General features: G+C 35.1%; 1 protein-coding gene across 1 annotated transcript in view; it reads left to right on the forward strand.

Annotated features, from left to right (window-relative positions):
* wake (wide awake) overlaps positions 1-27795 on the forward strand; it is a 99585-nt gene that overhangs the window by 16186 nt on the left and 55604 nt on the right. The window contains exon 2 of the mRNA XM_066738812.1: positions 2882-3018. Within this exon, the coding sequence (XP_066594909.1) occupies positions 2906-3018 (113 nt within the window). The 5' untranslated portion in view covers positions 2882-2905. The remainder of the gene's footprint in view (positions 1-2881; positions 3019-27795) is intronic.

The raw sequence follows: 27795 nt of genomic DNA on the forward strand, positions 1-27795 counted from the left end.
CTCAATTTGTCGCTCGATGATTAACAACCTACACGTATATTTACCGCGTTGATTTATTTCTAATCGTAGCAATAGTATAGGAATTTTCCATCGAAACCAAATTTACAGAGTGGTAAAATTTGCTTTTTTTTCGCAGCAGGAAAAGCACAATAGAGGCGGTTTCTATTTCCATTTTGATGATTAATGCCAAAGCGATGAATGCAAATGATTTAAATATTTATGAACCCCTCGCTATCGTCAACGCCCTGTTTGAGTGACAACGCATAGCGCAGTAAATGACATAAATGGCGTTAAAAATAATAGCCGAAAAATGATTACAAAATTGTTGCACCATATAGGTCCGTTACAAAATTTATTTTCTCCCTAATGGTGCTTACAATAGAAACGACATCGTTTTGCCCATAGTCTGCACTGTCATTCACACCTGTTTCCAAGCGCTACGAGCATTAATTACTAATCGCATTCTAAACATACAGATTCAAATCACTTACAGCGCATGTTAATAATTTTGACACGTGTCACCGTTGTCCGTAAATCCCTTCTCAATATGGAGGTACACATGTCATTATGTAAATTCTGATCTAGACACGTCCAATCGCAACAAATAGGGGTGAAAAGTTCAATTCACTTGAAAAGAGACATCAAGGGTGCGATATACTATAACTCGTTTTTTTTTTCGATAAAAATAAAAAACGTGAAAATATAATTCAGAGTCAAGTGAGGTGATGAATGTGGAAAAAATGCTAATAAGAATTATTGCTGGTATAGCGGGAGAATTCAAAAGGATTTGAATCTGTCGGCAATAAAGGGAAGGGTTTAATATGATTGGAGCGAGCGTGGTGTGAATTTGGATATATTCCGTTTATTTATTTAGTTTTTTCCTTGCGGCGGACTACTGCCTAAGAGTAGTTTTACGGACAAGCAAGATATTTAAGATGCGGAGCATCGATCATCCCTGCGCACCTCTCAACGTCGATGACACACACGTCTATAAAGCATATACCTATATACATATATAGCTGCAGCTGATTTATTCGTGTTCGCAGCATAGTTACGGTACTTTAGCCTGAATCTAGATGCATCTCATTATCGGACGCTCGTAAGTACAAGACTCATTGAATTGTCAATGAAGACCTTGACGAATTTGCTAAAATTAAAATAAGAACTCGAAGGTTTCCTTAACGTACATATACCGGGTCTGCCAGCTAAAACGCCCCAGAGCATAATTACAAGAAGACGCGTACGTATCTCCGTAACTATATTGAAGATATCAATTTTTTTACAGGATTTTTTTCAAACGTCTTACTATTTACATTCGAAAAGGTCTTATATCTTTAACAGTTATGATGATACGCGTCTTTTTGTATTGATGCTCCGAGGTGTTTTTTAAATGACAGGCCCTGTATATATGTAGGTCGCACTAAAAAGCCTTGTTCATCTGCGTGAAACGTTTGGAAATTTCTTTCTGTCGTTGCCAATCGAATTCCCAACATTTCTCTCGGATGGAATAAATTTATTCGATAAACATTCTAGTCTCGATTCCAGTTAAACGAAATTTACTCTCGATACTCTCCTCTTCATTTCCTCGATCCTTCTCGCCCTCTCTCTTTCCTTGAATTAGTTTTCTCTCTTCGTTTCTGAAAAAAAAAAAAAAAAAAAAAAAAAAAAATACCAAGTTTCTCTAAGGTATTTAATTTATTTGACAACGTAGGGAATGCGTTATAAGTTGTCGAGGAATAGTAATATAATCTCAAATTCTAAATTAAAAGTATAAATTGTGTGTTTCATTTTAACCATGCAATTCTAATGAGTTATTAAGTGGATTTTTTTTTATATAAAGAAATGAGCAAATGTGCATGTATAGATATATTCCTGCAATAAAATTTGCTTTAAAATCTGCGAAATGTGGTAACATTAGTGTTATAAGATCATTGTCCAAAAAGAGTAAGAGAATTGAAGTTTATGCAGAGGATGAGGAATGGGCGCGTAGATTTGGGGTTGAATGGTGGATAAACGAAGAATCACTAGGCCCCAGCGTCGAGCATTAATAGAATTAGGTCCTCAGGGTCGAAGCTGCGCGCGTTGATGCCGACAAATAGATGGATTATGAAGATAATTCTGCTTGCAAGTTGCGAGTAGCTCGATCGATCAAGGAGATCAAGGATCGATAATCTATCCGATACCAACTACATATCACGCGTCATTACTGCCACAAATAGTTTCGGGAGATTACCGCAAAAGCTTCATTGAGTTAAATAAGCTATAATTCCAAATCGAAAGTTTATTAACAGGGTTTAACGCGCAGTTCCTTTCAAATAATCCACTGAATTAGAATTTCCAAGAAAATTCCCTTGGAAAATTTCAATACGAGAGGATTTTAATATAGCTGTTAGATCAGACCCAAGTTTCAGTTTTACGAGAGTATATATATAGCGAATGGAAATTGAGTAAAACATTAATTTGTCCGAAGGGAGAAAATAAATTTGTCTTTCTCGGATGTTACTGGCAAATGTATAATTAGGTGGTTAGGAGAGCGTAAAGCGTGAAGCGGATTAAAGTAGAGGACACCTTGACATCGATTTCCACAAAAGCAGCGTGGAACGGCGAAGCTGTGGTCACTTTGAAAAACTTAAAAGTACAAGATTCGAGAATGATAATAATTATATATATATATATATATATATAGGTGGTAGCACCATTAATTATAAATTTTTAGTTTCAAAATACTCTTAAGACTTAAGCCAGTATTCGCATGCAAAAGTTACATGAAAGTCTAATAGGATGAGTTTTAAATTATAAACAAATAATAAGCTTGTAATACGATTTACGTTGAATCATTAATTGCGTGTTGGTAATTCAGCGTTTATTAATTATGTTGTAGGTGTTAGGAAGATTGGGACGCAGGATGTCGAGCGGCGACAAGGCTACGCCAAGCCTGACCATTGATCGCGCCGCATTTCTACTTTTGAGGGTCAAAAGAGCTTTTAAGAAAAGGAAGCAGCAACGAAAAGAAAAAAGGTTAGTCGCTCTAATCAGCTTTTCTCCTCTCTCTCTCTCTCTCTCTCTCTGTAAGTATGCATCGCGCATAAGCTACTCCTTTATCACAGATACAATTACATAATTCTACAAAATTCAAGGTCAAAGGAATACTCTCTTTGAAATTCTAGCGAGTAGGTACAGAGCGCAGTTTTTTTTCTTCCACTCTTTCGCAGACTACACACAATCACTTCCCATCATTATAAAATAATTTTCAGCGTAATGTAATTTGCAACATTGAACGTTGAACGTGTTTAAAGAGATGAGAATTAAAGGGAATGCACGCAGTTGAAGGTAGGGAAGTATTTAACTCGTGGAGCATTGGTAAACCGTGTCTCCTCTGCGGTGAATATTCATCGAGCATGCGAGAGAGAGAGAGAGAGAGAAATTCACTTCCCCCTGCGCTTTAATATACAAAAGGTAGACGAGCTAGCTTCTCCCACACCCCACTTACGCCAACCAACCATCAAACTAAGTAGCTTTGTTCGCTTTGAGCTACAGCAGCAGCACCAGCAATTCTTCCCAAATAAAAGTCCATCAGATTTATTACATTTTCTCGCGTTAAACACTTTTACCAAAATTATTCAACTTTGAACAGTCGCGACGTGCCGTATATAGTAAAATCACGAGGGAAGCGAGCAGCAATTATTTATTTCCACCCCTTATAAAAACGCAACTACATATAGACGTAACGAAAGGAATTTTTTCCGGGGGATTTTGTACGACAAACAGGAAGTTGGGAATATATATTGCCAATTAAATTGCAAAATTGCCGATTAAAGGGGTGGCAAAAATATATCGTAGGCTCGGTTTTAGCGAAGGAAGCCAATGAGAGATGCGAGAGAGTCAGGGAGGAAGACTTTTTTACCTGACACGTTTACATTTGGATTTTATTGGTAGTTGCAGAGGTATATAGGTCGTAAAGACAATAGCGGGAACGATATGGAACGTGTATCAGAGGCTAAATGGCTCCTTATACCCGGATCCAATCAGGCATAGCATCGAATAGATAGCTAGCGGAGCTGCAGAGCTATATGTGTGTACGTGTAGCTCGTTCGCTCGCTCGCAGCACCGCGAGCTTGCCCAGAGATAACTGTGTGGAAACTCGATAGCACACTATATTCGTCTCTCTACAGAGTTACACCAGCGAATTATCGCGATAACTATAATCATTTTCATTCGCTGCTACGTGCTACCATATTTGCTCATTGACGTCAATTATCATCCTACTCGTGGCACAATCCCCTTTCAAAGGAATATACCTACTACGACATGCATGGACCATCGGAGAGTACTTACAATATAGATTTTCAAATCGCTCGTTCAGTCTCGAGGCAAACCCTCTCGAGATCCTCTTTAATACCAATGCAGTCGTGCATGGTACTAGAAAAGTTATTCATAAACAAATCCAAGACACTCGTATTTCTCTCTTTCCCTCCTGCATTCACCAACAAATTCATTTCCATGCCCCAATGACGGATTTCCTCTCTTAACGTGCAGGGCGGAATGAAAGTTTTCCCATTTAGCTTGGCTACGTTGAAATTAGACGGTAGCTTTGAAACTGACCACAACGATTTGCCGCCCACGCGGTAAACTGCAGTCATTTGGTGCTGCTGAAGAATATATATAGAAGAAATAAAGTAGAGAGGAAGAGAGGAGATTGTGGTTCGATTGATCGACTGCCTCTGAAACTTGCTAATGGATGGATTATTGCATCGGAAGATAAGAGCTTATATAGGACGATCGAAAAGTGCGCATTATTGTTTAGACAAATGGCAAGCAGCAGTGGGAGAATCTCGTTGATTGATCGCGGGGGAAAGAGGGGCGGGGGGGGGGGGGGAGGAGAGTAGTGTCGTCTGACTAGTCTGATGGCGGCTGCTTGGACGAGACGTACAGTGGTGGATGCGACGCAACGGTATGTTCCACTAGAAATTTTTCCCTGCATCGCACGTTAGGCAGTTGGGCCAGATCCAAGAGCGACCCTCGTCACTCCTCGGACAGTGATAAAGGAGCGTGCCAAGTTCAGTTTGATCCTCCTTCTTTTCGCATGTCATCGTACACTCCTCCTCTTCCTATATATATATATGCTCTATACTCGCAAACCACCAGCGATATCACACGACAAACTTTACACATGCTTTACAAGGGACTATTACCCATTCCTCTATCTTCTCGTGTCAAGATGGATCTACACAAATATAGTCCTCGTTATAATCATCTCGCTGTATGTACATTCTAACACCGTTAATCCGATTTATCACTCGATCGACCAAACTCTCTCGCGACAAAGATTTTCTTGCTAAATCAGCTTCTCCATTTTTGATGTTGCTATTAAATCGAGGAGCGAGGTGTATACGTATACCGAGCGTTTGTAATTATACAGGCAAAGCTGAAAATTCGACGTTAAGGAGGTAAAGCGACGTATCTGGTGCAGAAAGAGTTCTCTTGCAGCGTTTGCTCTCTACCTGCTGATCATATCCATTGTTTCAAAAATGTTATTTCTGCTTTCTCGCTCTTCCTATAAAATGACACAAATTTTCGTTCGAAACACATTTGAGAGAGACTCTACTCATCCACTCGAACTTGTAACTAGCTTTTACAATGCCCTCGAGTAATATGACTATTTTTCTGGAGCCCACGTTTCCTTTGTCCTGCTGCTCTCCAGTATATGCAGTATCAACGTTTTCTCCCACAGCCACTCTTATATTCTCTAATATTTTACGTATATGCGCGAATATACGGACGAGCGCATTTATAATCCCTTCCGATACCAACTGCTGTGATATTTATCGATTAATTATTTAAACGTAGTACAACAGGCTTTCTAATATATAGATGTGACGTATGAGGAAGGCCAATAACGAAACGAAAGGTAATCGAATAATTCACCAGAGAAATGGCTCGCCCACATCGGAGCGAGTTAATGAACTTGTGTAAAATTCGCTGAGAGAGACTTATTGAAAAAAATCTTGTTGTTTTCACCGAAAAAAGTTGGTCGTGTTCCTTCCAAATGCAATTGGCCTCCACAACTTTTCTCATTACCATTTCTCTCCACTTTCAAAGCTCTATATAATTCTCAATTTTTATTAGCGAACGTCATTCCAGTGCTTCGGAATTTGAAAGAATTCTTCGATTTCTTCTTCATACATGTTTCCACGATTCGCACAAATGGATCGATATAAACTGGAGCTTAAAAATAGAGTGAAGCCACTCGCACGGGATATTACGCAATAATAAGGAAGTTTACGTGTATACAGAAGAGGGACAACGATCTGTCAAGTAACTAATGGTTTAAATAAGAACGGGGAAGCAATTTAGCAGCATCAATTTACCGAAATACAGGGATTGAGTGGGAAGGGTAAAGCTGGCTATTCTTAATGCCGGAGAGGGCGAACGTTGGAAGGAAGCATCGTTCTGGAATGAGATTAGTATATATATATATATATATAGGTGAGCGAGTGGGAGTTTTCGTAGGGTGAAAAGGAGCAAGGGGGTAAAAGAAAGAAGAGAAGATTTGGTAGAAGAGTGTAGGAGAGGGGGGAGGAGGGCAGGATTCGAATGGAGATAGAGGTAAATGCAGAATATCTGAGAATTTGATGATGTGTACGAGTGTGTTTGTGTGTGTGTGTGTGTGTGCGGGTGGGTGTATCTCTAGGTTAAGAGGGAGGGGACGAAGAGGTATATCGTGAAGGAGGCGCTCTTACTCCAAGGACGAAAGTTTCGAAACCCTTCGGGCCCGAAACGCTCGAAGCCGGAAACGAAGTTAGTTGAGCAAGCAAACGTATAATAATGTGACCGTGTCTGTGTATTCGTGCTATATGTACTACCACTTTTTCCCTCCTACATATTCGCGTCATCTATCCTTCACCGTTCTGCTGCTGCACTTATACGTGCATTATACCACTAGCAAAGGTCTCCATTTCTTTTCCACAACCGCACCATACCTATATGCCACACAATTCGATTGCTCCGAATCGAGGCAGGGCTCTGTTCTTTTAGTCTTTTAATACTCTCAACCCCCTCGCATCGCACTGTTGCAGGCAGAGTCGAGTTACGTAACGTTAATAAGTAGTAGCACGTATCAATAATGTCACGTACAAAAGTTGCTGCACGTTGCAAAACAATTTTCGTTCATCTCACTTTTCTTTCCTTCTTCGAGACTGGAACGACATTTTGTGTAAAGTTCACATTGTATATCAAAGAATATTCAGATAATGCTTGATATGTGCGTGTATAGCATATACGTATATGTATGAATTCTCAACGATCTTCTAGAGTTTGCTGTGTGTTTCCTAATGGGCCAATGTGTGTATAATAAGCGCAAGTGTTTGTTAGTGTGTACGTGTCTGTGATTTGTCAGACAGTTTAAACGTCTATGTCTATACGAAAGGGGAATCTAAGCAATAAATGTCTAATCGACTTTGCGTCCCGCTCAAGGGAAGTCGGAAGATGAACGGATGTTCTGAAATTAACATGAACTGTGAAGTTCCAAACCATTGCTTGGTAACTGATTGATTCAATTATATTGTGTAGCTGTGTGTCGAATTGCCCTCTTTCTCTCTCTCTCTCTCTCTCTCTCTCTCTGTCCAACTGCCCCTCTCTGCATGCCTTGATGATTACAGAATAATCTATCCAATTCGTTAATTACACCCTACCAAATGTTTGGCGCAATATTTTAACGTTGCTATTCCGTCAGGGGCAGACTCTGCTCTACCAAATGAGTCACTTTTCGTTGGCACCACGCCAATAATTTCACATGGCGTGACGTTGCTCCGATACACACGAAAAAGCCCATGAACGAGAGCTCGTTGCGATGATAATTATACCTACCGAATATTAATCATTTTTTTCTATATCTATGCCTTGCTGCACTCCATATCCCACATTCGATTGTTAAAAGCCTACAACGTCAGAAAAAATTAGACCCCCTAGACTAATTGAATTATGAGAAACCTGGAGAATTCATTGAAATTTCTCGCGCAGCTATACCTTTTTTATCTTTTTACTCTTCCATGAAAAAGTAATAATATGAAATCACATTCATGGAGAGTCTGATGGATGCAAATTTATTTCAAGAGAAATATCTGTTTGAATTTCAATGCGAAACTCTTCGGCACAGTGCTATCCTTTCTATCTCACAATTATGCTATAGATCCTTCCGCGTGGATCTTTTCTTTGCCAAATATGTGGGAATTAGTGCAAATGAATATCCAGGAGAATCGTTGCTATCCATTCAACAAAATCCTTGGTACCAGAGTAGAAATTTCGTTTCTGCGTTAAACCTATGTACGAAACACTTTTACCACGTATCTCGAATCGTTGGACGCGTTGCTTTAAGAAATGTCATTCTTATAGCCGACAACTGAATTCGTATAACGTTTCATGAGATTTATATTTTAAGCGTATATGCATTGAGATCAGTGAATTATGTCGAGTTTTATCCATTTTGTGATATTTAGTGTGCAAATTACCAGTGCATGCACATATACGTAATACTGAGAGAACAATTAACACGCTTCGTTATACGCGTGGTGAGTTTGGAAATTTGCAGGGATGTCGATGCTTTATCTACATTGTTCTTTCTTTAATGACTCGATGGCTTTCTGTTGCATCGTAAATTAATATAAGATAATTTTAGCGGATTATCTCGTCGACTGCTTGGCTTAAATTTATTATTGCTTCGAATTACTGGCCGGATATTCCATTAAAGTATGATCGCTGGAAACCCATTACCGTTTCATGTAAATGTCATTTAGTTAAAGTATCCGCCTCCTCTTAAGCACTCGCCCGAACCCCTCGTCTCCTCGGGTTTTACTTCGTAGTTATTAAATTCATTCACGAGTACGAAACGCGTTTGGTACCTAACGCTCTCGTCTATATATACCCAAGTACTGACTGTATTAGACGAATGCCAGGAAGGAATTGAAGCGTCGCGTCGCATCGGGGTAATAATTCGCTCCTCGATAAAGTTTCGCGCTAATAATAAAGATAGCAAGCGCTTTGTAAATGGCTCTGTAAAATATGGTAATACTTTCTAATGGCACATAATTAGTTATCCTATACGTACACGGTGTCGGAGTTTCAAAGTTTCCGCGCATTAAAAGCTTTTTGGTAACCCGAAGGTGTATAGGTATATATATATATGTACGATGGACAAAAAAGTCACTGTAAAGAAAATCGAGTTTTTAAAAGTTTGTCGGTATAAGGCCAAATTTACAGATAAGGAGTGGCGAAGAGGGGAGGAGGGTTTTAGGAAAAAAATTAATTTTCTAGAAGCTTCGTGGTTCACGTAGTATTGGTAAAGGTATACTTATAGCCGCCAATACTCCTTGATAAAAGCGTCAGGTTCGATAAAGAGGATATTTTCAATAACAGAGATTTCTTCGCGATTTTTCGTTCGCTTTATCACCATTTATACTGTATAGCAGGAATAGGGTGAAGTGGTACGAAAATGTTGCAGGTGACTTTATAAGAGTAACACGGTTTGATTCTATACGAGACTTGTACATGAGGATAGCACTGTACAAAAGCGATATGTGGGGTAGGAGAAGTAGGTCAGTTGGCAGATCTATATGCTATAACACACACATGTGCTATACTTTCAACTAAGTACACACATGGCGTGTAAACCGCCGAAAATGCATTTGCAAAAAAGAATCGCGCGATTGCGGAAAGCGCGTGAAAGAAAAATCTTCTTCTAATTAACGTAGCTTAATTTGAACGATGCATTTTCTACTGGTGGAAAACCGAGTCGTCAGTAATTTAACTTTTTTCTGTTACGATATGAAAATTGAGCAACGTGAAATCCGCAACAAATGGATTTTTTTTTACTCTTTGCACTATCTCGCGTGTAGACGGAATGATTAATTTGTTCGAGAAGCTCTCCACTAAACTTTTGCAAAAGTAAATAAACCTTTTAAAACAACACAGCGTCCGAGAGAAAATTCAACGTTCTAGCAGTTAAAAGCTAAGTATGCTCTTAATAGTGATGCTATTGCAATTAGCCCTCATCTTCAGTTACTACAAAGTTCTTCTACTAGACAACCCGACTTCGTACCAACCATCCATGTCATAATCCTCTTCAGAATTTCAACTTACCTTCGTCAGCTTCAAGATCATGTAGATTCCACACCAAAGCTTTTCCTAAAACATTATTATATTATAGTATACCAGTTGATATTGTATTAATGATTCATAAGCTTATCCTTAGCTCGACTGACGAATAAATCTACAAAAGATTTTAATAATTTAAGATTTTGCCATCAAAGTAAAATCCAATTAAACTATATTTTCGTCGAATGAATTTTTATGACTTTATGCCTTAGGTTTTAGAGTTATTAGGTATACCTGTCGTATTACCTCGGACCAACCATATTGCCCTTTTTAGCCAAGAATCTATCAGTAATGAATTCTATATTATATTATCAACGACGTGTAATTATTTAGAAGGCACAATGTGTAGCGTTTTAAGGTAAATTGTCGATAAACTCGAATGTAGTTCCTGAATTTGTAATCCTTTTTAAATTTTTACAGGAAAAGATTGCTTACTCTTCCAGTCTCTTTACCTCAAATACTTTGTTTTCAACGTAATGTGTAAAATGCTCTATGAAAGCCTTGCTAAGCTACCAACAAAATTGTTCCATCTTATGCATTAGAACTGATGTATCGGTTTTCTCTCTCTCTCTCTCTCTCTCTCTCTCTCTCTCTCTTATTTTTTTTAAAACAGCAAGGTTCTTTACAAGCCAGTGCGACGTATTCGTAAAGCCTTCACGTATCACGCTAACAACTGGGTTCTAGCGATTCGACTTCTCTTCCGTTTTCTAGTATAATTTTTTTGCCAAAGGCTTCGAGTCCTACTTGAGAAACTCCTCTCGCAACTATAAACTTCGTGCAAACAAAGTTCAACTTTTGCAACAGTCTGCGTAGAATTAAATAACTACCCACTTCTCATTTGAAGCTTCACCCTTGATACACAAAAAAAAGAAAGTTAAACGGAAACTTTTCCAGTAAAGTGTTAGCAATTACAACTATTAAGCAAGGGCATCAGCAAGATTTTTTTTTAGAGAGTCGTGCTTGATACAATTTTAACTTGGTCAAATATCGGTGAAATTGATTAATTCTTCTTTCAAGGGAGGAGCTTGACCTCCGTAATGGACGCCCACGTTGTTAAAAATATATATCATGGAGAGATCGCAATCTTCCATGCAATCGATTTACTTAAAATACTATAGGTATATTGGCTTATTTAATACGATGAATTATAACTCTTTTTAATTTATTGAAAAAATCAGTAAAACAGCTGTCATATTTTTTGTGTAGTATTTATTAATACTATAATGACGGTAAATAATTTGCTTATATTATTAGCACAAAGACTTTTCTAAGAAACTTTAAAAACTTATATTTTGTTTAATCGTTGATGAAATAAAAATAAATAAATCAACATGCAACGTTTCATTGGATTAAATGTCAAAGTGGAGTCAATTGGAAAACTTGGGATTGCTGAAGTATCAGTTGTTCGAATAATCAATGATCCTTTTGGCTTATTCTAGCTCCTACATTCCTGTACACCGAGAATTATTCACTCGATTATTATTCTCATTGGCAACTATATACCAATTTCCTTGATCCGTTTCTCTATAAAATTAGTCAAATTTTCAACTTTAAATTATTTATAATTTAAATATATATATATATATATATATATATTCATTCGAAGATTTCATTTTCTTAACCAAAAATATTTACCTACGTTAAGGAATATTTTTAAAGCTACCTCTTTCCCCATGATACAGTTGCAGTAAGATTACAGAGAGCTTTCAGAGACCCGAGCAATTTATGCCAACTAAACGGAATAGCAGATAACTTTAAGAGTGTTGACATGTGAACTTTAACATGCGTTTGAAAATACGCAAGTGCTTTCAAACAGAATGAAAACTAAATAAAATGAACTAGTTTGAATTAAAGCGTTTTAATCTAACATTTTGAAAATTACGCGCTGAGAGTTAAAAAGAAAACTATTAAAGACACGATTGGCTCATGTGAATTATACAGTAGAAAGCTAAAAAAAGAAGTGGCAAGCTTTCAGAATACTTTGAATCTTGGAGAATCGCGAAAGCTTGTAGCCCGCGAGCGCGGAGATCCAGTAGAAACATGGTCTTATATATTATACATTTGTAAGTGGTGATTTAAGTACAGATTTACTCTATCCAACAACCTCTAGATGCAGAGTGTCCTTTTATAACGGAGAAAATAATCCAATAACATGCTTTTAAGAGAGTTTATCAGTGGAAAGCTAATACTGCATTATTGATGATTCTTTCGAAACTGTTCAATACTTTATACAGAGATTATAATTATGTTCATTTTTCTATTAAGCATAAGTCTCACTCTCTTTCTCTTTCTTAGTTTTTTTATGACCGCAAATGTGACCTTGAGTATAATTCGATACGACTAATTTTGTGCGTCATAAACTGTAAGCAACCTATGTAAATTGTTAAGTTAATATTTTATAATCAAATTCTTATTGTTTCGCAAGTACCATTTTATAGAAATATAAAAGGACACCTCGTTTCCATGATACTCAATTTTAACACGAATTATAAATGCAAAACTGATATTTTAAGTATTCCTAAGACGTTGTTTTAGGTTTTACGAGGAGGAAAAGGAATTAATATAAGATTGTAATTAATTTTCGCAAATATTTCCGCCAGCTAATTATACACGATGAACGACGCGACTCTTAACCCTTTACTGCTCAGTGATACACACACACACACACACACACATATATATGCAACACCTTTTCTTCAATAACTTTTTAATATTCCAGCTTTAATCTCACGAATTATTATTTAAATTTCACTTTTATATGGTCTTGACATATTGAGTAAGTAAATTGAAAACAAATAAGTCTTGAAAGCAAAGGGGGAATATAAAGAAACTACTGAGAAAACGTTATTGCACATATGCAATAAAATGCAGTAAAGGGTTAAATTAATTATCAATGCTATTTATAAAGTACCGCGCGTTATAATAAATTATGCGTTGCACCAGGAATGTGTGAGCTAGAAAGATTTTATTACATGGTCAAAAGTAAAAATATCACTTTAGAACGAAATTAAAGTGAGCTTTTATACACGAGCAAATATCATGGAGTTACGTTAAGTAAATTTTTGCAGTGAATATATAAAAGAACGTGAAGATTGGAATGAGTTTGACGGGAGCTTCGGAGCTTCATTATCGCTCGTGCACCCTTGCACCTTAAGCTGTCTTATCGGTGCTAATTTACGACGCTCTTATCCTTAACCTTGACTTTTACTCTTGAAAATAAAGATGTAGACTCTGGATAAGATCTATCTACTGCGAGAAAGTGTTGTCGGGCGCTTTTTCTCGATTAAGCTCCTCGGTGCAAGCTACTTTATAAGAAAACCGGCCAAACTTATCTCCATAAGCCACGAACAATATTAAATTTCAGGTCGGACGATCAGCAATTCCATAAATTCGAGCTTCTTTCTTCCCTTTATTTTCTTCCTTAATTACAAAAGAAAACATATTTATTTATATACAAATATATATACACAACGACAAAGTGCGTGAGAATTGAACATTTGACTTTAGAATGGAACAAAGCTGTAGAATGTTTTTAACATGAACTTTGCATGTAGATATTTCATTGGATAGAATTTCTTAAGGAGGCACCTCTAGTCTATCGCGAAAAGACATCGCTCGTCGCTCATCCAAATATTTTTTCCACGTATCATCAACAATTCGGTGTATTTACATGTATATGTATTTATTACACACGCACGATAGCGCTCGGAATATCGAGAAAGGTTGATGCGAGATTCAAGCGATATTCCTTCGCATGGTTTGCCAAAGCCTTTTACGCTAGACGTGATAAAATAGTTTTTATACCGACGTATACTACTACACACGCCTTGAGTAATGGTCAAGTCGAATACGATGGATAAAAGTGATCATAATGCTTGGAAAATGTCTTTTACCCTTTTTCATTACAACATACACATATATATATATATATATATATATATATATATTTTAACTCCTCTGAATAAAAAAAAAACTAAATTTTGCACAACGAATCACAGTTTTTGCTTTCTCTGCACAATTTATGATATTATTCAAAAGCAGAGGAACGCGTATCATTTAAGATGGAGGGAAAACATTTAAAGGACGCATTTTGTAGAAACGCGCGCGGATTCTCGAAGTAAGCTTTTACATGTAGCGACGTATGTACGAGCGAAGGACGCGTAAATACGAAAACAATTGTCACCAATCACGTATAGCTACGTTGGGTCACGCATGTATACATATATGTAGCTGAAACAATCCGTGGGCGAATGACCAGTAAAGCAAGCTTGGCTGACTCGAGTAAACAGTGTAGGAAATCAAACATTCCAGGCACACAATCAGTCTTAATGGATAGCTTAGATAAATGGGCAAAAAATGCTAAACAAAAGAAAAGTGCGAGGAATGAAAAAAAATATCGTTCGGCAGAGGTAAATCGATCGATTTTCGACTATTCGTTCATCGACATCGGGCTTGTTAGAGAGACTTGGGTTGGGAATAGTTTAATTAATACCGCTCTCTATAGAACTATAATATTCTATAGGGATTCGTGATACGCATATATTGTTTACGCGAACGAAATTGCGTCAACCACAATTAAATGTCAGTAGTTTTTAAGCAAATGTCGACGTGCTCTCGTATTTATATATATATATATATATATATATGTTTATAAGTCGTTATTTTCTAGGACCATTTCAGGGAAATTTTGATTAATGCCGGGACCTTTGGCACATTTGAGGACGGTCCTCTCAATTATTTATATACAAAGTAATATTTGAAGACCAGACCTATTAATTCCAATGTTATATTATGTTACATACTGGCACAAAAATTGATGCATATTAGCTGTATAGTAATAAGACCGGTCCTAACAATCGTTTATATAGAATGTGTCAATTTAGGACCTTAGGGAGTTATTTATTTCAGAAACAAATATCTTAATACTTTTCTTCGTGGCTTAAATGGAGTAATTAATGGTAGTATTGGCTTGACTTTGGGTATAACGCTGAAGTTCAGATAATATGAAGTTTTTATTTTAATAGCAAGCCACATTTTTATTACATATTCTTCAAACTGATATCGACACCTTACCAAAGCACTACATGAATGCACCATATCATCTATCAAATCATTAAATGATTCCAATTGAAATTGCATGTAAGTTTACCTAAAATATTATACGTGACCACAACGCTTCTTCCTGTTTAGTCACTCACCTACAAACAATTTCAACTCAAAACATCTAGTGAACTACTACATGAAAGGGTACTTTCATATAGTATTTTGGAAAATTCCTGATGTCAGCTTGTAAAATATGTAATAAAAGTAGGGATTACTGTTTATAAAGAAAAGTTGATATTCATGTGAACTTCAGTTTTATGCTGAAGGTCAAGCCAATGCTACCATTAAATACTATATTTTAAGTTATAAAGAAAAGTATTTCAAATTTATTTTCGAAAAGAAATAGTTCTCGAGAGATTTAGTTAGCTCGGGGTTTTTGGAAAGCCCTATTGATAACTACGGGTACCGCTAAAAACGAGGTTCCCATATATAACGTTATACATTATTAGGAGTATTTGGAGTATCGGTGATTTCGGGTTCCATTCATTATGTATAATGATAAATGTAGGAACCAATTTTAGATGGTCCTGATAATTACCATTAATTGAGGTGTGCGGTACTGAAAAATACCGATACCTTCACTAAATAGCACGCAGTTATTCAAAGTACTATCAGAATTGAATAATAATATATAAACAGAGTAAAAACCTCTTCAGTAAAAATAGTTCAAAAAATTAAGTAAATCGTCTACCATAAGATGCAGTTTTCCTATCTGGTTTAATTCTTTGCAGCATGATTCAAATTAATATTTGCTTTGCTCTTTTTACGTCGCCTAAGTTAATATAAGCCTTAAAAAATTTTCGCTAAACTTAAGCGCAATTTCTATCTAGATTTTTGTAAATGCAGATTTAGCATTTGGTACTTGAGTTTCCTATAAGCATTGACAAGAATTCCTTCATCTACATAGTTATGAAAAATATTCTTCTTTTGTGGAAGCACAGTAGGAAATCTTTTGATTTGTATCCAACGGAGGATCTATGTGTCTATTACTTTGATATCTCTTATCGTTACAAATATGATTATAAATTAATATAAATGAATTTTTATGTCTTCTTACCATAGTAAAGCAAGTGCCAAAGCAGAAATAATTTGCTAAATTTCCAACGAGCTACTGTTTACCGATTTTTCTTATAGTTTACTCAGCGTGCTTAATAAATGAATGTATCAATATATTTGAGCACCAAAAATCTTATTTAATGGTATTTATCAGGACCACCTTAAACTGGTTCCTATATTCATCATTATACATAATGAATGGTACCAGAAATAATCAATACTTCTATATACTACTAATAATGTACATATAATGTTAAATATGGGAATCTAGCTTACTCAGTGGTCCTTATAATAAGCATTATTTTAGGTTTACGGTCCTAAAATGTATCAATACGTACAACGAATCTTCTAATATCCATAGCTTGTTGCCATATATATGGGAATGTACATTTTTTAGCAGTATAGTCTTCACTTGTATTTTGGTTTTTTCTTATATGAGCTACCTTAAAGGTCGGTTTATTTGAGAATAGGAGACTGTAAAACAATAATATATTCACACTTATATCAACTCGAAGCGCTTGTACTTATGTTTTACATAGCAGCTATTCGAATATATATATGCTTTGTTTAATTAAAAATGTTTGCATTGGTTTTATTTTCTGACGGTATCTATTATATATGTAAAAATGCAGATGTTTCTTATGGGAAAAACAGCACAAGTGTAAAATATTCGGATGGGAATAGATATCTTGGAGAAGTGATTAATATCAAAGGTACGTACATGTTGAAATTAAAAATGCTTAAATTTATTAAAAAAATAAAATGCATATAGTTTTTTTAATTGAAATAATATATATATGCATATATAGTTATAATTATAAGAGATGTGATTGAATTTAAGTTTATTTTGCTACGAATAGTTTAATCTTATACTACCTACAGATAAACTTATTACGTAGTAAAAATATGCAATATATATTAAACAGGTTACAGTAAATTTAAGTTAAAAACATAAGTTCTTGTATTGGTTTTTTATTTAATGAATGCAAAATTGATCAATAATGCTACGATAAGATACAGCTTCAGATATATTGAATGTATTATACGCAGACAAGTCTCACATCTTTCCAAATCATACTTTATTTCTATTAAGTTTCGTTATTCCTTTCAGAAAAATATGAAGACCTATTGAAACTAAAAAATAAATTAGAAAAAAAAAAAACAAAATTAAAAAAAAATGTGCAAGATGGCACAAACAATGAGAATATTGGAAGCTCTAAAATAATAAAACATGCAGTAAATAATTCTAATAGTAGTAAGTAATAATTCACAATATAAGATTGATTGTTTTTATGTATTCGATTATTCAAACTAACAATTATTATTTTAGGAAAGCGAACAAAAAAAGTTGAAAAAGACCATGATGCACCTGTTAAAATGTGTAAAAGGAACAAAGGTATAAAAATTAAATCAATTATCACTATTAGACCTAGTGAAGCTATCACAAATAAAGTGGAAGCTGTCATAAATTCTGCTGCGAATGAAATGTTACTTGAGTCTACGCAAGGTTTGTTTGTTTTTATTGTTTTAAAATGTTTGATTATTATAAAGATTTTGTAAAACTTTATTTATATTATTATGTAGGTTCAGAAGAGAAGATAATTGAATTGGATAGAATAAAAAATGATTTGTCACAAATAGTAGTCAACAGTAACATTAATGGCCAAGCTACAGCGGAAAGATTGGGGGAATTTTCTGCAAATAAAATATCAATTGACGCTATGCCAGGTTTCATATTATCCCTTATTTTGATATAGTTTATTATTATTATTATTAAATTGATTTCCTTTAATCTTATTTGTATTATTAATATTTTAGTTATGATTGAAAGTAGAAATGGAATTAATACTGCTGAAGAAAATTTTGTGACTTTATGCTCGATTACTGCGGATAGTGATACAGCTTCTACTACAGTGCAAGCGTCAAAAGAAATATTCGTTGATTCACTTACATGTAAAAATTTATTTGAATCTATACAGGGTTAGCACGTCACTTCAAGTTTTTATATATTTTGTACCATATTTCAAATACTCTATTATAAGTTAATTTATATATTTTTATTGTAGATTCAAAACAGAGCACAAATGAGTTGGATATTAGTAAAATTAAATTACTGGAGGATTTGCCCTGCAGTAGTAAAGATGGCACTATTATGGATGAAGCTGTTGGCATATTGGAAAATATTTCTGTTAATAAACAATCGTTTGAGCCTGCCCTAATTATTGCAGAAAATAATTCAGTTAAAAGTAAAAAATCATTTGAATCTATACAGAGTTAGCACGTCACTTCAAGTTTCTATATATTTTGTACTATATTTCAAATACTCTATTATAAGTTAATTTATATATTTTTATTGTAGATTCAAAACAGAGCACAAATGAGTTGGATATTAGTAAAATTAAATTACTGGAGGATTTGCCCTGCAGTAGTAAAGATGGCACTATTATGGATGAAGCTGTTGGCATATTGGAAAATATTTCTGTTAATAAACAATCGTTTGAGCCTGTCCTAATTATTGCAGAAAATAATTCAGTTAAAAGTAAAAAATCATTTGAATCTATACAGAGTTAGCACGTCACTTCAAGTTTCTATATATTTTGTACTATATTTCAAATACTCTATTATAAGTTAATTTATATATTTTTATTGTAGATTCAAAACAGAGCTCAAATGAGTTTGATATTAATAAAAATAAATTACCGGAGGATTTGCCCTGCAGTAGTAAAGATGGCACTTTCATAGATGAAGCTGATGGAAAAATGGGAAATATTTCTGCTAATAATCAATCATGTGATCCTATACTAATTATTGCAGAAAATGATTCACTTTTTAATATGGCTGATGGTACTTGGTAGGTCTAGTGCATTTATAACTTTTTTGAAATTTTATAGTTGAATGTAGTTTCCATTACCTTTAAACAATAAAAAGTTGCATGTAAAAATTACTGTTCCATTAAGGGTGGATGTATGAAATGACTTGTTTTTGACGAATGTTCTGAACATCGAGTAGAACAAACCCGTAGTTCATTAGTTCTATGCGTTCATTCAGTATTCATATATCTACATAATATAAACTAAGTTCTAATATTGTTTTTTAAAACTATGTTATAATTCAATTTTAGGAACGATTTATCGGTTGGACTATTTGCAGATCTTTCAAATATAAATGATAATTTAATAATAAATAATAAGAAAACAGAGGAATATAAAAACGAAAACCTTAAAAATAATTTCAATTCTTCAGAATTTAATACGGAAAACCTAAGAAATGAAGGTAAATAATGAAATATTTTATTATAGTCTTTTAAAGATAAATATTTGTTAATATAAGAAAATATTGCAGTAAAATATATTCATCCATAGTTGTAGGTGGCAATGTTTTCATTTCGCAAAAATTAATTATACATATGGTTAAACACATTACTATTGTAATTTTTAATTATTTAAATAATTATCCTAGTAACACTTTATTTATAGTGACTACTATTATTAACAATCACAATATTTTTATTATTATAATAAAATTTTGACTTTTCATATGCACAAATAATATTAGAATCGAACTGTACAATTTTTTCCTTTTTAGAATGTTATTCTAAGAAAAGCAATAGTATATCAGACAAGGTGGATAGTGATTCTTCATATAAGCCCGAATCAGACAGTGAATCAGATGATACAGAATCTCAAAAAGATGTTAAACATGATACATCTAAGAGATACAATTTATCAAACAATTCTTGCAACAGTTTATTGGATGATTCAATCATCAATAAGGTGCCAACTAATGCACCCAATGACGAAAATATGTTCGTTAAAACGGCTGAATCTGGGACCAAGAAAGATTATTGCCATTATTGCAATACGGAACAAGCTAAATTAAGTCGACACCTTTATAGAAAACATTCAAATGTTGAAAAAGTCAAAGAGTTTCTTCTCATACCAAAAAATCATCCGGAGCGTAAGAGATTGATAAACCAAATTCGTAAAGATGGTCAATATTACTTCAATACAAATACCAACGTTAATACGTCTGAACTGAAAACAATGAGACGCCCAAATGCTAAATATAATAAAATAGCTAATGATTTTGTTGTATGCCCTAACTGTAAAGGCTCATATGCGAAATCATCTCTGCGTCATCATTTCAGAAGATGTGCGAAAAGAAATTCTGCCAAAAGCAGAAGTATAATGACTAGTTCTAGACGTATTGCAGGTAGAGTCCACGTTAAAGCATGTGCAGTCCTTAGAAATCGTATATTGCCTACTATGAGAGATGACATGGTTACGAGAACAATACGGTTTGATGATATGGCTATCGAATTTGCAAATAAGCTTTGCGACAAATATCAAGACCCACACTTCTATGACATGATACGTCAAAAATTACGTCAATTGGGTCGATTTCTTATAGAGCTTAAAAGTAGAAGCCGAGAGATTGATGATTTGTTTTCGGTTTTTTATCCCAGTAATTACGACTTATGTAAATCCACGATTCAAGCCTTAGCCGGTTTAAATGAGTCGGGGACTGGATTTAAAACCCCCTCATTGGCTACCTCACTTGGTACGCTTCTAAAACAAGTATGCAAACGTTGCATAACTATTTATATAAAAAAAGAGGACGATAAAAAGAGGAAACATGCTGAGAGGTTCTTGCAATTGATGACCGAAGATTACTCTTCCTCTATAGCTCGAACCGCAATAGAGACACAATATAAGAAAAAACGACAGACCACTAAGAGATTACCCACTCCCACTGACATAAAAATGTTAGAAAATTATTTAACAAATAATCTTATAAAAGCTCATGATAGCTTGAAGCAAGAGTTTTCTTATAGTGCATGGTTGTCGCTAGTTGAAACCTGTCTTATAATGATTCAGGTATTTAATGGCCGTAGATCAGGTGAAACAGAAAGAGCACTTCTCGAAGATTTTTTAAATTACCAAAAGGTAGATGAGTCTTCTGTAGGCGAATCTTATGCAACATTAAGTGAGGATGAGAAAAAGGCTGCAGAAACTTATGTTCGATTCACAATTAGAGGGAAATTAGGTCGAACTGTGGCTATTTTAGTCCACAAACAAATTATGGAAAACTTACAGCTTGTTTTAAAATATCGAAAATTAGCTAAAGTAAGCGAAAAAAATCCTTACCTGTTCGGTATACCTGGTAAATTAAAAGGGGATTATCGATATTTAAGGGCTTGCGAGCTACTTAGAAAATTTTCAGAAAAATGTGGAGCACCAAACCCCTTAACTCTACGTGGTACTAACCTAAGAAAACACATCGCTACTATGTGTGTTAATTTAGAACTGAAAGAAAATGAAGTTTCGGAATTAGCAAACTTCATGGGCCACGCTGAGAGTATCCACAAAAGTCATTATCGCCAACCCATTTTAAGGAGAGAAATCTTTAAGATATCCAAATTATTAGAAATAGTACACGGAAAACTGGACGGAATTGATGGAAGTGATGTAGATGATCCTGGAGAGAAAGCAGTTCCAATGCGTAAGTGTTTTAATGGTTTCATTACAAACATGTGTTTAAACATTTTAATTCAAAGTGTTCAATTTTTATCTTGCAGGTAATATATCAAACACAAATAACAGTGCAAACGATTCAACATTATTAGGTAATAATAACTGCAACTGTCGTAAATTCCATTGTCTTTTCATAATATAGATTAAAAATGTTAATTTTTCTATTCTTTTCCGGTTGCTAGAAGAATCAATTTCAGGTATTAGGACGGATAGTTTCTGCGGATCTGATTCCTGCTCAATACAATCAAAAAATCATAAAAAGAAACGTTCAAGTCAGTATATAAAATTCTGTTCAGTTACAATTAATTTCTAGGTTTCCTGAATTTTTAACCAAACAATTTTTTATCCTGCAGCATCTCCATTTGGCAAATGCACAAGACAAAGGTGGACAGAAAACGAAAAAGAAATAGCATACAATGCATTTAAAGAAAATATATCAAATAAAACATTACCTTCGTTTTCTGATATACAAAATTTGAAAGATAAGAACCCCGGCATTTTTAATAGAAATGCAGCAACGATTAAAACTTGGATAAATAATCAAATAAAAAAGAAAAGAAACTAAAATTTTTTATATTTTATTACGTTTTTACTAAATACAAGATTTTAGCATTTAGAAAACTTATTAAATTATAGATTAAGTGTGGGTATATTGGAGACCAAGAAAAAGTCAATGTAACATACCTATTATAGTTATAGGATATAAATAAATAAACAATTAAAAGTGTTTTAATATACATAATATGCAACATGCAGTAAATAACACAGATAAATAAACAACATATTGAGAAATATAAAAAACAATAAAGTTTATTTATTTTAAACAAATTAAACAAAAATAATATTAATTTTATACGAAGCACTAAAGGTGACCATTATGTATTTATTGCACTCTATCTAAGGTTGAACTTATATCACCAAGCAATAGATTTTTAAATGCCTTAAGATTAGGTGCTTAAAAGATTTTTTCCAATACGATCAACTTTTAAGGTATTATTTTTATCGCTTCGAAATATATAACTCAGCTTTGAATTATTTGCTAAACAAACACACAAAGTCCTAGTATATTACAATTCATTAAATTGTTTATAATTTTTACAGATTTTCCTTTTTTTTATATACGTTTATATAAAAAGTGAATGGTACCATAGAATGTATTATACTAATGCTTTGTATACTTGAAATAATATAATGTATATTAAAAACAATCATAATTTGGAAATTTTAATAATGGTCCTATGTATAAGCAATGCATATCAAATTATTTTTTTTTGATATATCTTTATATATGTTTTATACATTAAAAAAAAAAAATGGTAATTTTAATGTATACAGAAATGTAGATCTATGTATACTCTGATATACAACAATTATAATCGGTCCTAGAAAATTACATTCCATAAACATATATATATATATATATATATATATATATATATGCACGAAGAGTTTATAAGAGGAAAATCGCGTTTCTCTGTACTCTCTGTGGATGATTATTATAATTAGAGAGATATAGTATTGGAGTGTGTGCCCGAGCGTTTTGCATCGAAGAGACGAGCTGCGCGTGACACACGGGATGTCGGGATACACAGACACTGCCTAGAGGAACTAGCGATTATCCATAGTTACGCTTTGAAGTAACAAGGAAATTTATCTGTCGCTGTGTTGGTAATTCAATCCATAAAACTTAAATACATGTTTCGCAACGCCCCGAGCTTCGAAATAACCTCTTTCCAGTTTTATATATACAATTTTCATATTTTTCCATATGATCGATAAACGTTTTTTTTAACGTCCTTATATTTGCCTGATATTTTCACCAATATCCCTGAATGCGCACCGAGGTGAAATTATTTTGAAGCGGCGGGTGTCGGTATCCTCTGGGCAGCATATATATATATATATATGCAGGGACCGCATGCACGCGTGTCCCTCGCGTGTAATTACGGCTGATTTTTAAAGGAGACCCACATGGACGCAGAAACATTAAAAATAGGATTTTTTTCATGAAACGAAGCCCTTAAGTATATGGCGTGCCGTGAAAGAGGGAGTGGTATATGTGTTTTCAAGTATATACTCTTGAGGGTCGGCTCCGAGATGAATAGCGAGCAATCCTCGGCGTGTGTTACTGCTGATGAAAGCCAAATAAAATTCCCCGTATTAGCCTTCGCGCAGCCAGACACGCAAACCCGGAATTTCCGACAGTCTGCTGATGATAGTGCACAAATATCATCAAATTACATCGCACGCTGCGTACGTCGGGCTTATTTCAACCTACAATATATATGTATATAGCGCTCCTACAACTAATTCCTCTCCATAATTCTGCCTAATTAAAATACCAAGTCACACGAATCAACATGTAAATATACCGTTGGTTCACATAATTCTCTAATTTATACCAATTAAGCTTCTCAAACTATAATCGATTTTCAGACTTTTTACTTAAGCGGATTCATCATTGATTTTTTACACTAAAAAAAAGCATTGTATTACCGAACGTGTATAGAGAAAAACAGGTTTTGAAGTAACAGAAGTCTGCTAGAATCAACCTAATAAACGAGTCGATACGATTGTAGAACCGTTAAATCAGCTTGACGTGGTCCTATTTTTATCCGAAAGCACGAGACAAATCATAGCTATTAAAAAAGGTTCTCTATATACGTGTAAAGTTTTGCGGATAAAATTCGATATCAGCTGTACCTGACACCAGCTTTGGTTCGTTTCGAGCGAAAGCTATATTTAAAAACGATCATTTTTAACTTTTCACTCATTAATAAACTGTTTGTTTTTTCAGTCCTTTATTGCTATTAAGTTGTAATAAAAAAGAAAAAGTGCAGCGAATAAATGGAAAATTTACATTTCTATCAACTGTGCAGTGAGAATATAACTTATATAATTGGTAAATCTGCATGGAGTTAATGATAATGGAGATTTATAGGGATAGGGCTTATTTCTGTTGGTAGTTGCATGGACTGTGGAATATTTTTGTTGCGCGAGGAGGGATTCGTCTTGCGAATAGAATCACAGCGCGTAATCCTCGTGTTAAAACGTGCGCCGTAATAAATGCGAGTGTGTATATACATAGGAGTACGTTGCTGAAAATAATGCACGTATTATCATACAAAGTAGGGAAAATTCTTAAAAAGGAATTAGTGCGATAAATTGTTTTTGAAAATGCCAAGTCTCACCCATTCGCATAGTTGGCACGCATTAATTTGTGCTGCCATCGACAGTGATTCGAGCGCATCTATGACAGCTGACCATAATTCCGAAAAGCCATTTCACGCGGAGTGCTGTCTCTGCCGGCCTTGACCTTGAACAATGCACTTAACAAATGACTCTGGCTGAATCAAGACGATGATAAAGCAGCTCGCAATAATCCAATATCACGCCCGCCGTGCAGCTCAAACCCTTCCATCTCTCTTGCTTCCGTTCTTGTATTACTCCCCCTCCCCCCCAAAGACCAATTTTAAGCCGGGAGAAAACTCGAACTCTGGCTATGCAGGGAATCACTACGAGGATTCGACAAACCAGCTGCAGAGGAGGATTTGCAAAGTTAGCTTTGTATGTGTATATATATATATATATATATATACTATATATGTTGCGTCCTTCGATAAGAAGCGACAATCTGCAGGATGGTCGACATTGACGAATGTGCACCGGATGCCTATAGACAAGCGTGTACTGTGAAATGCAGTTTCTCTCACCCAACATCATTCAGTCGAATTTTAAGCGAGCCTTGACACACAAACTTCCAGCTAATCCTCCACTACCACCCAGCCATAATCTATTGTCATTTTTGGCAAAAACTTTCTCGTCCCTTTGAAAACTACATTCTTTTCCTTGTTTTTTTTTTTTTTTAATCATTTATAATCTACTATTTTTTATTTACAGTCGTTATACTAAAAAAAACTTTTCTAACATAACGTAATCGTACAGGTTGAAATATCTTGTGTTGAGGGGACTTATAGTTAACGTTATTAGTATTTATTACAAATAATTTTGTCAGTCCAAGGGAAGGAACCAGAATTTTGTCCCCCGGGTCAATTAATTAGTTTGGCAAAAGTAAATAAAGTCACTGACTAATGGGCATTTTCCTGAATGTCATACAAGTCATGGAGATACAGTGTTGAATGTACCATATACGTGTGCGTATACGGTTGATATTTAAATCGATAGGTCTATTTGTACTTCGTTTAGCTCGTCTTCTTAATTGTCAGCAGGTGATTATTGCGCAATTCGATAGCTAGGGATAATAAATCGTTTTAAGAATGGAAAGAAACTACCCTGAATATTCATGAGACGTATACGTTTAACGTCGTAATTCAAGCCGTTAATTGAAATCCCTCCTAGACGAAATTCAGGAAACCATTTATATAACGATTGCAAGAAATGATCAAATTTAGATAATTTAGTAATTAACGGGATGTCGAGTAATTTCTCGCGAATGGTTAATTTTATTATATAGATAAGAGAGAGAGAAAGAGAGAGCGGGCAAAGATATGCGAGCGCATCATCGCATGCAGGAAAAGTCATCCGTCGAGTGCCTAATTGTTTGTTTCTCCGAGTTAACTTTCAGCTGTTGATAATTATATACGAAGGTTCACCACACGATTTTCCATGGCATCATACGCGTGTATCGTATATCTCTATAATACCGCTTGAAGCTGCACAGACTATCCTATAGATTATACACACAATATTGTTGTATGGGAAAGTTTGCAACGAACGCGCGCGCGACGGAAGCTTCTCTACGAAGGCGAAACAAAAGAAAATGAGGGAGGTTGATTAGCCGGCTCAGCATGGCTGGAACTTGCAACAAGCCTGTAGATTCGAGTTAGACTGTTAAAATCCAATTCCATGCTTGGCGAAAATAATTAGTGGAAAGGAAGGGGGTTAATTTCATTTCTTTGGAGAACAATGAAATGTCGAAAGAATTTATGATAATGTCAAGAGGCATAAAATTGAGAGGGGAAGAAGCGGCGCTGATATAAGTCCGTTATACGTTATTTTTTGCAGAAAAAGGTGCTTGCAGGAATAAATAATTATGTTGCCAACGCGCAATTCTACTGGAAGATGTTGTTTGTTTTCTCGTGAGTAAAATAAAGCTTTTTTTTATACGACGCAAGCTCAGCTTTCGCGAGGATTAGCGAGGATTTTCCTACCTACCTACGCTTGCTGAAATTTGATGACTATATTGTGAGAGAGAAGAAAAAGGGAGAGGGGGGGGGGATTGGCGTTGGCTGATTTTGAGCGAAATTACCGAGAGGGAAGGGAATTTATCGAGGTCTCGTCGCGCACGCAGCAGCGAAGGTGATGGTGATGGTGCTGGCGCGACTTGTTCCCCCCCCTCTCTCTCTCTCTCTCTCTCTCTGTATATAGGCTGAGCCGAGAGAGCGAGTCGTCTTTGGAAAAACGAGGGGGCGGACGGAATATTCGCCAGGGGCAGAACCAACAAAGTCCTTGTAAAGTTTATCGCCTCGTTTCCTTGCGTATCGCCTTGCGTTTCGTGCCAACGGCCCTCGGAAACCCTCGAGAAATCGCGCAAAACACTCAAGAAATCCTCCCCCCCCCCCCCTCCCTCTCATGCTGCGCCAAATAACGACCAATACTTTCGCCACTCTTCTTATAACCTTCGATCGTTTACGTGTATTTCGTAGGTTTGACCCCCCACCTGCGTAAAATTTACTTGTGCATCAGGAAAGGTACCAAAAATATTCTCGTACTTTCAAAGTCACCAGAATATCTTTTACGAGATGCACTATGCCACTTTTCTTCATTAAGATACAGGCACGTAACTCGGTAGACGTAGGTTGATTTTTTATTTTACGACTCGGTACGTAACTTTTGATTTCACTGGTAAAAGAGGCCGATAATTAGGTTAGTAACTCTTTTTTAACGAGTGAATATAACATTTATTGGACTAAAGTTTGAAAGAAATTTATGT

Source organism: Prorops nasuta, unplaced genomic scaffold (assembly GCF_024137725.1).
Source record: "Prorops nasuta isolate Cenicafe-Biocafe unplaced genomic scaffold, Cenicafe_Pnas_1.2 PNAS00019, whole genome shotgun sequence".
Lineage (NCBI taxonomy): Eukaryota > Metazoa > Arthropoda > Insecta > Hymenoptera > Bethylidae > Prorops > Prorops nasuta.